The sequence below is a fragment of the Grampus griseus genome (genome assembly GCF_964374135.1).
Source record: "Grampus griseus genome assembly, chromosome: X".
NCBI lineage: Eukaryota > Metazoa > Chordata > Mammalia > Artiodactyla > Delphinidae > Grampus > Grampus griseus.
The window spans coordinates 1744995-1759057 of NC_138999.1; the positions used below are offsets into that span (position 1 = coordinate 1744995).

The 14063-nt window shown below is 44.3% G+C and overlaps 1 protein-coding gene across 3 annotated transcripts in view; it reads left to right on the top strand.

Moving 5' to 3' along the window:
• GYG2 (glycogenin 2) overlaps positions 1-13462 on the top strand; it is a 32079-nt gene extending 18617 nt beyond the window's left edge. The window contains exons 8-10 of one of the 3 annotated variants that reach the window (XM_082681590.1): positions 8338-8442; positions 9594-9701; positions 11691-13462. In XM_082681590.1, coding sequence (XP_082537716.1) covers positions 8338-8442; positions 9594-9701; positions 11691-11846 — 369 coding nt within the window. In that variant the 3' untranslated portion in view covers positions 11847-13462. The remainder of the gene's footprint in view (positions 1-8337; positions 8443-9593; positions 9702-11690) is intronic. The other 2 variants (XM_082681591.1, XM_082681592.1) reach the window with 2 other exon arrangements.
• Positions 13463-14063: the final 601 nt, after the last annotated feature.

Consider the following 14063-nt stretch of genomic DNA (forward strand, 5'->3'; position numbering starts at 1 on the left):
TGGGAGAGAAGCAGGAGTGAGACGGGGAGCGATGGGAAGATGTGAGCTTCTGGCTTTGAAGGTGTACTGGAGCCACAGGTGCCTCTATGAGCTGGAAGAGGCGAAGAAATGGGCCATTGGCTAGAACCTCCAGAAGGAACTCAGCCTTGCCAAGGACAGCTGCCCAGTGAGACCCAGCGTGGACGTCTGACCTCCAGAACTGTTAACGTCATCAGTCTGCATTGTTTTTTTTTTGTTTTGCTTTTCACACTTCCTGAAGGTTGATTCTTTTGCCAGGTGCAGCCCTAAGCACTGTACGGTATACTGTTCCTGTTCAGCAGCACCAGAGCACAATTCTTGTGTCCGTTTTTTAAAACTAATTTCTTTTAGTGTGTCGTTGCTTTACAATGTTGCGTGAGTTTCTGCTGTACAGCTAAGTGAATCAACTCTACGTATCCATATATCCCCTCTTTTTTGGACTCCCTTCCCGTTTAGGTCACCACAGAGCACTGAGTAGAGTTCCCTGTGCTCTACAGTAGGTTCTCATTAGTTATCTATTTTATATATAGTAGTGTATGTATGTCCATTCCAATCTCCCAATTCATCCCACCCCACCTTCCCTCCCCCCCGGTAACCATAAGTTTGTTCTCTACATCTGGGTCTCTGTTTCTGCTTTGCAAATAAGTTCCTCTGTATCATCTTTCTAGATTCCACACAGAAGCCATATTACACGATAGTTGATTCTCTTTTTCTGACTTACTTCACTCTGTATGACAGTCTCTAGGTCCATCCATGTCTCTGCAAATGGCACTATTTCATTCTTTTTTATGCCTGAGTAATATTCCATTGTATGTATGTGCCACACCTTCTTTATCCATTCCTCTGTTGATGGACATTTAGGTTGCTTCCATGTCCTGGCTACTGTAAACAGTGCTGCAGTGAACATACGGGTGCATGTGTCTTTTCTAATTATGGTTTGCTCTGGGTTTATGCCCAGGAGTGGGCTTGCTGGGTCATATGGTAGCTCTACTGTTAGTATTTTGAGGAACGTCCATCCTGTTCTCCACACTGGCTGCACCAGTTGACATTCCTACCCACAGTGCAGGAGGGTTCCCTTTTCTCCACACCCTCTCCAGCGTTTATTGTTTGTAGATTTTTTGATGATGGCATTGTTTTAAGCCACCTAGTTTGTGTCTCTAAAAATGAGAAGGTCATTGCCCTTCTCTAAGGAAGGGGTGCTTTTTTGCGGTGTGTGTGTGTATATTTCATTATTTTGCACTCCCAGGCCATCTTTGTCATTAATTATGCAGCATTGCTGCCACCTACCGGCCATCCATTGAATGATTCACTCTGGGTTCTTCATTTTGGGGATTTGGAACCAGTCCAAAAAACCAAAAAAAAAACGATTATTTTCATAAATTCCTGTAACTGCGGAAGAGCTGGGTGTCTGGATCTGGGATCCTTATTCCAAGTAGCAGCCTTTGTATGTATAGCCATGGCAGTGTCGAGGAGTAGGTCTCCGTTTTCAAAAGTTGAATATCTTGGGCTTCGCTGGTGGCGCAGTGGTTGAGAGTCTGCCTGCCGATGCAGGGGACACGGGTTCGTGCCCCGGTCCGGGAAGATCCCACATGCCGCGGAGCGGCTGGGCCCGTGAGCCATGGCCGCTGAACCTGCGCGTCCGGAGCCTGTGCTCCGCAACGGGAGAGGCCGCAGCAGTGAGAGGCCCGCGTGCCGCAAAAAAAAAAAAAAAAAAAAAAAGTTGAATATCTCATTTATTTCCCATATAAAGGCATGTGTGTTAGATAAATATTTTTGCAGTTTGTTATCTTCTCAGCCAAGTGTCCTGTCCTATAGCCTCTTGGGTTGGGAAATGCAGTTAGTGGAAAGATTAGGGATGCCTTTCCTTGTTTTTTTGAAGTTGTTGGCTGTTTTTGCTATGGTTAATTTCTAAATGGTATCCTTGGATGAAAAGAAGTACCTAGTTTAGACCAATTTGTTAATGTTTCCTATATGAGGAGTGGGTTTTGTTTACCTTTTAGGAAATCTGTCTCTAAATCAGGGTCATAAAGCTAATCACCTCTGACGTCTTATGGATTTTTTATTCTTTTTACATTCAAGTATATAATTGATCTGGAATTGATGTTACGTGATGAATGAGTTTGGGGTCCACATACATCACTGTTATGTGTGGATCTGTAATGAACTCAGCATGGTTTGCAGTCAAAACTGTTACATCTCCACTGCTTTGTCATGTCTCCTTGGCCATCAGTCAGATACTCACACGTTACTAGGTGGCTCTGTTTTTGGAGTCACTAATCCTATGGGTTCCTCCCCCCCTTGGGAAATGGTATATACGTATATTTTTAAAATTGAAGTATAGTTGATTTACAGTGTTGTGTTGGTTTCAGGTGTACAACAAAGTGATTCAGTCATATATATATATATATATATATATATATATATATATATATATATACACACACATATATATATATACATATATATATATATACTTTTTCAGATTCATTTCCATTATAGGTTATTATAAGATAATGAATATAGCTTCCTGTGCTAAACAGTAGGTCCTTGTTTATCTATTTTATATATAGTAATGTGTGTCTGCTAATCCCAAACTCTTAATTTATCCCCCCCCTTCCCCTTTGGTAACTGTACGTTTGTTTTCTATGTCTGTGAGTCTGTTTCTGTTTTGTAAATAGGTCCATTTGTACCGTTTTTTTAGATTCTGCATATAAGTGATATCGTATGGTATTTGTCTTTCTCTGTCTGACTTACTTCACTCAGTATGACAATCTCTACTTGCATCTATGTTGCTGCAAATGACGTTATTTCATTCCTTTTTTATGGCTGAGTAATATTCCATTGTATACATGTACCACGTCTTATATATGTACACGTCTTCTTTATCCATTCATCTGTCGGTGGACAGTTAGGCTGCTTCCACGTCTTGTGAATAGTGCTGCTGTGAACATGGGGATGCATGTGTCTTTTCAAATTAGAGTTTTCATCTTTTCTGGATACATGCCCAGGAGTGGAATTGCTGGATCATATGGTAACTCTGTTTTTAGTTTCTTAAGGAATCTCCATCCTCTTCTCCGTAGTGGCTACACCCACTTATATTCCCACCGAGGGGATGGAATTCTTACTTGGCAATTCCCTTACAGTGACACTCGGAAGACGTTTCAAAATCATCTGACTTCCATTATTTCTCCAAGAATTCATCTCCCAGTCTTATGTTTATACATTTGAAGGTCATATGTCTTTTTGGTCTGCTTTTAACATCTTTCTCTTAGGCTCCGGTTTTTATCATAATGACTTTTTATTATCATTTGAATTTACCCTGTTTGGGTTTGTAGCACTTATTGAAACTGTATTCCTTCTGCCCTTTCTTTCTCTGTCTGTGTCTCTCTCCTCTTCCCACTTCCCTATCCTTCTGTGATTCCAATGACATCTACAGTAGGAATTTCATCGCATCCCATGTGTCTGTGACACACTTCTCCCATCTGTCTTCCCGTGCTTCTGTCTACTGGCCTGTTTTCCAGTTAACCAGTCTTCTCTTTGGCTGTGTCTAATCAGCTGTTAAACCCACATTCTGCACACTTTATTTCAACTATCGTGTTTTTAGTCCACATAAACGCCAAATGTTTACGAGGGGGTTTTCAGTACCCCCTTGAAACTCTCCAACTTGTCCCATCATTTAAAGTATTTTCCACGTTCAGTTACAGTCTGTGTGCCGTCCACCATACATCTGTGTCTCACATGGATCTGGTTTTGTGCTTTGATTTCGTTTTCTCTTGATTTTCACGCCTTTGGTCTTGTCTCGCTGCGTGCTGGTTGATTTCTGATTGACTGCAAGACGTTGTGTATGGAAAAATGGCAGGGATCCTCTGAGGCTCTGAATCACAGGATCACCCAGAGAGCATTTCTTTTTTTTTTTTTTTTTTTTTGCTGTACACGGGCCTCTCACTGTTGTGGCCTCTCCCGTTGCAGAGCACAGGCTCCGGACGCGCAGGCTCAGCGGCCATGGCTCACAGGCCCAGTCACTCTGCGGCATGGGGGATCTTCCCGGACCGGGGCACGAACCCGTGTCCCCTGCATCGGCAGGCAGACTCAGAGAGCATTTCTTATGTGTTGTTTTTCTTTTCTCAGTAGGAAGTTTTCATAGAGATGGTTTGCCCACATGCTATTAGAGGTTGAGTTGGAGTGAAATTGGGTTTTGGTGTTTGTGAAGGTTGGTCTTTTGCTGGTTCTCTTTTCAGTGGAGTCCTAAATGAAAGCTTGTGTTTAGAGTGTCCCTCTTGGATACCTCATTATTTATGGGCTCCTCAGGGCTATAGCCTTTCAGTTGCCTCGAGGGGAAATAAAAGAAATGTGTGTGTGTGTGTGTGTGTATATGTATATATATATATATATATTTTTTTTTTGGTCTAGAATTTTAAGTTGCTTTTGGCAGGAGGTTTACCGGGAAACAAGTAGCTTCACCCATTGATGAAAGTGGAAAAATCCCTCTTCGGTTCTTGAATAGATTTGTATATTTACACTTTTTAGTTTTCACCACCTCTTGCAGTCATAACGTTCACAAGATGATAGCCCATGATGCAGAGGAGTGTGTCTTCATCGTGTGTCCTAAACTTACCTGCTCGGGCTGTGTATGTGAGCACTCTGTGTCTGTCTGTTGGCGGTCCGTTCCCCACACAGTCTGGCTTTACGATGCTCTCTTTCCGCGTTCATCTTTCTGGGCTTAGAGTCACTGGATTCTCAAGCTACTTTCCATCCTTCAGCGGCTCTGTCTTCTTTGACCTGAGAATCCTCTGAATTGTTTCCAATCTGAGAGTCTCTCTTTTCAAGGTGACCCAAGCTTGCAGCAGCTAGTTAGGGGTGTGGATCAGTGAAATACTGATCATCTCAGGAGGAAAATAAATGCAGAAGTCACATTTTATGTAGGTGTGTTCGTAAGCCTGCCAGCCGTTGGCTGAAAGGCTGGCATTGCACCGTCATAGTATCAAATCCTTGTCTTGGAATTCTCTCCTGGCTTTCTGCACATGTGAAGAAAGACGTCCCTGTTTGTGGCTAGGAAGAGTAAGGGGAATATTTACTATTACTGTTTCAGTTTATATTTTAGTTGTTAACGTTCATTGTTTTTTTTTCCTCTTTTTTTTATTGAAGTATAGTTGATTTACAATGTTGTGTTAGTTTCAAGTGTACAGCAATTAAACATATATATGTACATATATTTTTTTTCATATTCTTTTCCATTATAGCTTATTACAAGATATCGAATATAGTTCCCTGTGCTATACAGTAAATCCTTGTTGTTCACCTATTTTATATATAGTAGTTTGCATCTGTGTCTAGGGGTCTTGTTCAGAAGTTTGTATCTACGTCTAGGGGTCTTGTTCAGAAATGTTAGCGTGAGTTGACATAACTTCTTTTCCTGTTTAAATTTGTAAGAGCCTAACACATCTGCAGAAGACAAGTGGAAAAGTTGTATTATTAGTTCATCCTTTCTTATCAAGTAAATGACCCTGAGTTAAATCTCTTCCAAGGAAGGATAGAGTTTCATGATGGCCCACGTGGAATTTATTTATGTGTTCTTTCTTGAGAGAAATTAAGCTGACAAAATTGACATTTTCCCCAATCCAGTTCAACTAATCTTTCTGAGATTACTCACATCTGTTGGCGATTAACCGTTTGCCAGGCCAACTGCTTCGTTTGTCCGTTACATCGAGTGTCCGTGCTGTGTATGATTCAAGAACTTGAGTTTCAGAGACAGTAAGTAATTTATGCAGTTTCTTTTTTTCAATGGGTGTTAGGATTCAAACTAGAAAATTCCACTACCCAACCCTGATTGGATGAGGAAATTATTTATTTTTATGGTATTTATTATTTGTAGGTAGTGCAATTATCTCATTCGTCATTTTTTTTTCCCTAAAGGTTGTTTTGGTGTTTTGTACACCAGGGAGACTTAGGATGCATTAATGATGTGGATTGAATAGGGCTCGTAGAGGGCTTGGTAGTCAGAGCGGTGTGAATTCAAATCCCCCCTCTCTCCCTTGCTACATCTGGCATGTTTAACGAGTATCTCTGTCTGAAAGTTCAACTTTTCCTCAGTAAGAGAAGGGATCAGACTCTCTACGTCATGGGGTTGTTGTGAGATTAAAAGGAATAATGCGTAACAAGTTTATGAGTTTAATTTAGGGACCAGTGTTGAACACCTAATACAAAGGGGCTGTTATTATCCTGGCCTTTCATGTTTTGGATAAAGTTATCATTTTATTTTCTACTGTAATTATTAGAACTTAATTTTATTTTTGGCTTTCACGTACATAATCAAGATCAGGAAGAATGAGCCCATATTTTTTGTTTTTATTTTTTTTTTAATATTTTATTGAATTATAGTTGATTTCCAGTGTTGTGTTAATTTCTGCTGTACGGCGAAGTGGTTGTTATACATGTATCTGTTCTTTTTCATATTCTTTTCCATGATGGTTTATCACAAGATATTGAACATAGTTCCCTGTGCTCTACAGTAGGACCTTGTCATTTATCCATCCTATATATAATAGTTTGCATCTGCTAATCCCAAACTCCTGATCAATCCCTCCCCCGCAACCTTGGCAACCACCGGTCTGTTCTCTGTATCTGTGAGCCTGTTTCTGTTTTATAGATAAGTTCATGAGTGTCATATTGTAGATTCCACATGTAAGTGATATCATGCGATATTTGTCTTTCTCTGACTTACTTCACTGAGTATGATCATCTCTAGGTCCATCCATGTTGCTGCAAATGGCATGATTTTGTTCCTTTTTATGAGCCTGTATTTTAATTGGCACTTTCAAGTTGACGAGAGAGAAAAAGCAAAATTTAAAAAGAGCAACTTTATGAACACAGTGTTCTCTTCTACATTAAAAATGTTTTTACTGAATTTCACCAAAAATGTACTTTTGTGCACTTTTTACTGCCAACTTACTTCAGTTTCCTGATGTCCTCCTTTACCTCTGCCTCAGGACATTTGCACGTGCGTGCTGTCCTGCTTTCTCACCATTGTCTCTTTCTCCCCACGTCTCCTGCTCATCTTTCAAACTTTGTTCCAGATGTTACTGCTTCAGGAGTCCTTACCCCTCCTGACGAGGTCGATCTGACCTTGATAAACCTGCCCTTGGTTCTCTGTCATTTTCCTTTGCAGAATTTTACAGGATTGTCATCTTATAGTTGTTATTGGTGGGACATTCATCTCTCTCCTTAGACAGTAAGCTGCATGAGGGTGGCCCACTCTTTGGTCTTCCTACGTCACTCTGTGAATAGCCTTTGGACGTATACGTAGGTGCCTCCGCTAATACAGGGATGACCTGCCCTTTCTCCAAGACGGGAAAGCCGGTACCAGAGATTTGGGAGCTGGGAGTGTGAGTTGCCAGCCTCCGCGTCAGGTCAACTCACTCAGAATCTCTGGGGCAGTGGCTGGGGAATCTGCCTTCCCCGCATGGAGGAAGCTCTGTCTGACCGCCACAGTCGGGGTCAGCCCAGCCCACGACACGATTCCTGCCGTGTGTTTGCCGTGAGGATGGGCAGCTGTGTCCGCGTTCTCTTCTCTGTAGTTACATTGCTGGAGCCTTTGGACTTGAATGGGCTGCAGCCTGGGGGCGCGGCCTCGGCCCCCAACCCTGAATTCATCGGGGTGGGCTAGCTACTGTAAGAAATAGCCCCCCAAATACATACAAGTGTATTTCTGGTGCGTGTCACACTCAGCCCAGGCGGTAAAGCTGTGCTGTGGTCCATGCGGTCTTGCGGGGATCCAGGATTCCTCCCCTTGGCCTCTGCTCCATCACCATCCAAGGAAGCCCTTGTCCACGGCGGCTCCTTAAGAAAGGGTTAGGCTCCCACGAGGAAGCCACCCACCGCCTGTAATGCATTAAGTCGCGTCCTGTGCCTCTGGGATGATCTTTGCTACGTACCACCCTTGGGAGAGCCGAGAAACTAGTCGCTCAAATGGTTTTCCGTAGGGTTTCGTTTTCCTGTGGAATCCCGGCTGAAATTGGAAGAGGTTGTCTGCCAAGGGACATTGCTCTTCACCTGACCTGTGGGGCAGAGGGTAGGAAACGTGTCCCCCACCTCAGCACCCAGTCTGGGGTGGACTCAGGTCACATCTCCTCAACGCCGTGGGTGAGAATTCATCATGTGGTCCTGCTTAGATGCAAGGAGCCCAAGACGAAGCAGCAGACACAGGCATTGGCGAGCTCCTCTGAGCCATATTTGCCGTATTTGGAGGCAGAAAAGCATTGATTGGGTGTTTGTATTTGCACGAAGGGTTGTCCTAACTTGGCGTTTGCTCTTTCTTTTTAGATGATAGGTTGGCCGGAAATGGAGACTTCCGCTGGAGTGATGTGTGACCCGTTGTCACCACCCTCCACCCAATTCGCAGACTTCACAGGGACCCAAACCAACTCGGTATAACTCACTTCTGTTTCTTTCTAATTCTTTTTTTTTTTTTTTCTGTACCGCACAGCATACGGGATCCTAGTTCCCTGACCAGGGATCGAATCTGCGCCCCCTGCCTTGGAAGTTCAGGGTCTTAACCACTGGACCTCCTGGGAATTCCCTGCTTCTACTTCTTAAGCATGGCCGTGTCTCTGCATGCCTGTCCATCGACCACCAGAGGAGGTGCCCCATGGGCTTCTTCACCATCCCGTGACCTTTCTAAATGGTTTTTCCATGGTGTTGTGACGAGTCTCTTTACTTTCGAGGTGGATAGGAGACCTGGTTGTCTATTCACATTTTTTTTCCCTCCTCCATCACTGAGTTTTGTGTTGGTCCTTTGGTCATTCTCTTATATCTTGCTTTAGGAAGACTCAGAAAAGAAAAAGATACAACATCAAAATGGCCTATATGTCTTCCTTAATTTTTGTTAAGTTTTCGGGACAACTTTGCACCCGTGTTTCACGTCACTATTCAAGGATTATGGCTTTCCCTTTCTTTCCCCCCGCTAAATTTACCCGCATGAATCTGGGCTTTTGTCCCCAGGCATCCTCAGAAGATTAAATCCAGACAGACTCTTAATCTCGTTGACAGACCATCTTAGTCAAGTGCTTCCGTAGACATTTGGTCTAAACTAATTGCCCCTCTCTGAAAAGTATTTTTGTTGTTGTTTTAAAATTTTTACTAGAGTTGATTTACAATGTGGTGTTCGTTTCAGCTGTACAGCAAAGCAAATCTGTTATACATACACATAGATCCACTCTTTTTTAGATTCTTTTCCCATATAGGTCATTACAGAGTATTGAGTAGAGTTCCCTGTGCTCTACGGTAGGTCCTTATTAGTGATCTAGTTTATATATAGCAGTGTGTATGTGTCAATCCCAGTCTCCTGATTTGAAACGTTAACCTTTACATCGCATGATAAATGTCAGCATCTCATCTTGTGCAAGAAAAAGCTGGGGGGAAGTTTAGAGTGGCAGAGCACACTCAATTACTTACTTATTTAGCACAACCCCTTCGTTTGGTCTTATTTTCCCAGGAAAAAGAGTTCTCTGTCATTTTGGTTAAGACTGCGGTCCTGTGAAGCCCCCTGCAGACTAACGATGGAACGGTTATGTTTCTAGCAGCCCGTGGAGAGCGCGGAAGGTGGCCCACCTGAGGAAGCCTTGGAGCCACGCCGGGAGCCCCCTGTGGATGTCACCAGGGACCCCAGTCTCCAGGATGCTTTGGAGGTGGTGTCCTCATTGTCTGCCTTGTCCAGCTCTCGTGATGGACGCTGTGCGCTAACTCAGGGGCCGGCTGCGTACACGCACTGGCGTTACCCCCATTTCAAGCCTCGCTTGTGGAGAGAAGAGTCCGCCTGCTTCTCCTGCTGCCTGAGACCCGTTTGTCTTGCGTTTGCCCGCGGTGGTCGGTCCACCCTCTTTCCTGTCCTCTGCTCTGATAATCACGCCCGTTCTCTCTTCAAAAGCTGTTCTGCAGAAGTTAATTGACGTTATGGGGCTGTGCTGTGTTTTCCCGCAAAGTAGGCTTGGAAGTTCATGCACACTGTCTAAAAAGACGAGCGTAAAAGCTGGGAAATTTGGCGGTGGTGGGGGAACCTTTCAATCCAAATCGAGCATGCGTTGATTTCTTCTTGAAGAAGGAAGTGAAAGATGCTTCCTTCGTGACTCTCCGTCTTACAGATGCTCTGGTCTCAAACTTCAGGCTGTGCGATGATGCTTTTAATGATGATGAAATGCTTTCATTTCTCTCTAACCATGATCTTAATAATACCTTTTGGTCTTTTAGAGCAAATACAGCTGTAGAGCTGAGTGTTGGGTGTAGGATGAAAATTCGTGTTGATTTTTTGGATTGTGTTTTTGTCTGTTGAGGCTGCGGTAACAGAAACACCATAGTCTGGGTGGCTTATGAACAATAAGAAATGGATTTCTTGGTGTCTGGTGAGAGCCCACTTCCTGGCTCACAGAGGGTGTCTTGTTGCTGGTTCCTCACATGGAGGAAGGGGTGAGGGAGCTCTCTGGGGTCTCTCTTCTTTTGAATTTATTTTTTAATTGAGATATAGTTGAATGTGTCCCATTCTTTCCAGAAAGTTTTCATTCCCGGGAACTCACGGAGCCCCAGTCCAAGCGCTCTTAGCGGGGAAACGTGCTGAGCTATCCTGGAAAATATCTTGTTTTCACTCTTGCAGTTTCTTTGAGCAACACGTTGGCAATGTTTCAATAAACTGTGCAGGGATGAGTGTAGAAAGCAGAACCTTATATGTAAAAACTCTTTGAAAGCATCGTGGCAGATAAACAGTGGAGAAAGTGTTGCATGCCTAGTGGATAGAAACAGTAGCATAACTGTCTGGTGTCCAGTACTGTCCACCCCCCAGCCCCACTTTTGCTGATCTATTTGCGTGCCAACCAAAAGTCAGGGGTGTGTGTGTGTGTGTGTGTGTGTGTGTGTACACATTTGCGTATTTATAATTTTCCTCATACGTATCCTTTAAGAAGATGGAAACCCTGCCATGGCAAGAAAAAAAAAGATTTAAATTAGTATTGAAATGGTCTTGCCAGGCTGTCCAAAATGTCATACACTTTATTTACACAATATGAACCTTTTCTTCATTTCACGTAGTTTGGTTACACTCAGGGATACAGAACGTGTTTTTTTTTTTTTTTTTAACTTTTAATTTTATTTTGGAGTAGAGTTGATTAACGATGTTGTGACAGTTTCAGGTATACAGCACACTGATTCCATTATACATAGATCGGTATCTATTCTTTTTTCAAATTCTTTTCCCATTTAGGTTGTGATATAATATTGAGCAGAGTTCCCTGTGCTCTACAGGAGGTCCTTGTTGGTTATCCATTTTAATTATAGCAGATACAGAACCTTTTTTTGGTGGGTGGAAAGATTAAGATGATCATATAAGCGTGTGTGAAAGGGTTTAGTGGCTAGACATTAAAACAAGTCTTAGGAACAAGTGGACACAAGTACAATGATAAAGTATAAAATTTCAAAAAAGTCAGACCAACTAAGCATCTTCTTGTGAGAAGGTTGTATTAAATTCAGCGTGTGGTTTGTTCAGAAGCAAAGTGTCAGCACCGTCTCCCTGAGACGTGGTGAGGTTTGTCCGTGGAACCGATTGCTCAGCCAGGTGGATGCCCGGGCTGGCTTTCACTCTCTGACGACGGTTTTTCTAACACCGTCTCCTGTGGGCTTGTCTTCCCTAGGTGGACCTGGCCGTCTCCGTCTCTGAGATTTCCATCGAAGAAAAGGCACTGAGTCCCGATGAGGAGCGGAGGAAGTGGGAGGAGGGACGCATCGACTACCTGGGGAAGGATGCGTTTGTCCGGATTCAGGAGAAGCTGGACCGCTTCCTGCAGTGATGGCACCATGGCGTTGGGTGGCCCTGTTCCATGAACGTCTCGAGTCCTTTCCGAGGGAAAGACTCTTCCACGATGTGCCTCTCTTTATGGTTGACCAGCTTGCGTGCCTCATGTCAGTCACGTGGTCCATCCAAAACCCAGCTCAAAAGGCCTGTGTGACCCCAGCTACCCATGCCTCCTGGGGGTTCCCCAGGAGGTTGCATCTCCTTTACACCTTGTTGGCAAAAGGGAACAGGAATAACCTTCTGGTCAACCCTGGGTCTCTGGTCTTGCTTGAAGGAGCTCAGGATTCTGTCCTGGGCAGGTCCTGCCGTGTCCGTCCTACGTAGGGTTAGATGTCACTGCACAGTTTCTGTCCCAGTGCCCGTAACACGAGGAGAGGTATTGAGTGCCCTGGGAACCTTTATTCAGTGCCTTGAGACTTTGCAGAATGAAAAGTCCTTCCTGTGAAGATGCAGCAAACGTTCGGATGCCTTGAGTGTGACTCCAGTGTGGACTTTCCCAAGCATGGCTGAGAAACACCACGGCTGTGGTTCCTCTTCAGCAAAAATACCCAAGAGGACTTGCAAGTGCATTGGCAGGTGCCCCATGGAGATGTGTCAGAGATATTTGGAAGGAAGATTCCAGCTGGCTTGGGAGAGGTGACCGCTTCCAAACTGGTTGGCCTACTGGTGTAGAGAAACCCAGGGTCTACGCTGAGGGGTGTCTGGTGGCCGTGCGCTCACGGTCGCTGGATTTGGTCGAGGCTGTTTCGAGGCAAACCTGTAGGCTGCCCTGTGCTGGGTCACACTACCTCACTTCACAGTATGGAGTCACTGTGCTCTCCAAGCCGTGCCAACTCGGTTCTTTCGGGACAGTTCTCCGTTTGATGACACTAGACGCTTTATCCCATGAGAAAGCCTCCCCTCCAGAAGCATCCGGAAATGAATGCGGTATGTTGGAGTTTCTCCCAGGGTCATTGCTGGTTGCCACCGTAGGATAATTAAAGCCGGATGTCAGTCGCTGTACTGAAGAGAAGGAAATGTAGTTTTTAAATGTTGGAATGGCTTATCACGCGTGTGCAATCGAAAGTCATGAGTTCATTAGACACAGGTGTGGAAGAAGCTTGAGAGGGCTGTGTTCAAATCCATCTGAGGTCTGGGTGGACTTCTGGGGCTCGTTGTGGCATTCACGTGTGTGAGGTGTGAGCTATGGAGGGGTGGTTTCTTTTTATCTATGGGTGAATGATTGGTCGTCTTGGTTGGTTTCACACAGATGATGCTTCAGGGGCTACTTGGAAATAGCCCTAGGGACATAGTCCTTGGGTGGGTTGCATGGGGTGATCACCAACCGTTAGAGTTATCCCATAACTTTGTGTTGGGGAAGGAACGTCTGTGCTCTGAGCCATAGTGTTGGACTAGAAGAAACGGGAGCCTGAGTCTGGCATCCGTGAGAGGAGGGTTCCAGGAGATGAACATCTGAGTCCGGTCCAGCTTCTCTGGAGAAGAGGGTTCTCCAGTGCCTATGGTCGATCGCTCATTGGCTAAAAGTGTACGCTTAAAATGGACTTCTGCTGCGCATCCTAGGGTCAGTCCTCACGTTAGTCAAAGGCTAGCACACTGCAATTAAAATTTTAAGACAGCAGTGGGGTCTCCTTCGGATGTGTGTTGGGGTGTGTTCCGAGCCATTGGGATAACACAGGCATGGGACGCCTTCGTCCTGCCATAAACTTAAATAACCAAATGGGTTTTTTCAGAATGGGTGGTAGCAGTAAAATGAGTAGAACTGTTTACTTCTTACCCTCGGAAATCTCATAAGTTCTCTCCAGGCATGCTGCCTACTCTTCTAGCATTGACTCGTCCATTTCACCCATCCATCCATCCATCCACCTATCCGTCATCCCTCTATCCATCCATCGTCTATCCATCCTTTCATCCATCCATCCATCCATCATCCCTCTATCCATCCATCGTCTATCCATCCTTTCATCCATCCATCCATCCATCATCCATCTATCCACCCATCACATGGTTTTTTGAGTTCTCTCCAAATGGCAGGCACTCTGACACGTGCTCAATCAATACATGAGAACGTACAAGAACCTGTAAGAACATTTTAACGACGTCTAAGTAATATCCATCCAAGAGGTGTACTACGAGGTTATTTCCTGAAGAATGCCAGTGCCAGGATTCGGGCTGTGTAATGTCAGGACTGCAGAGTGAACATAAGTTGAATCCT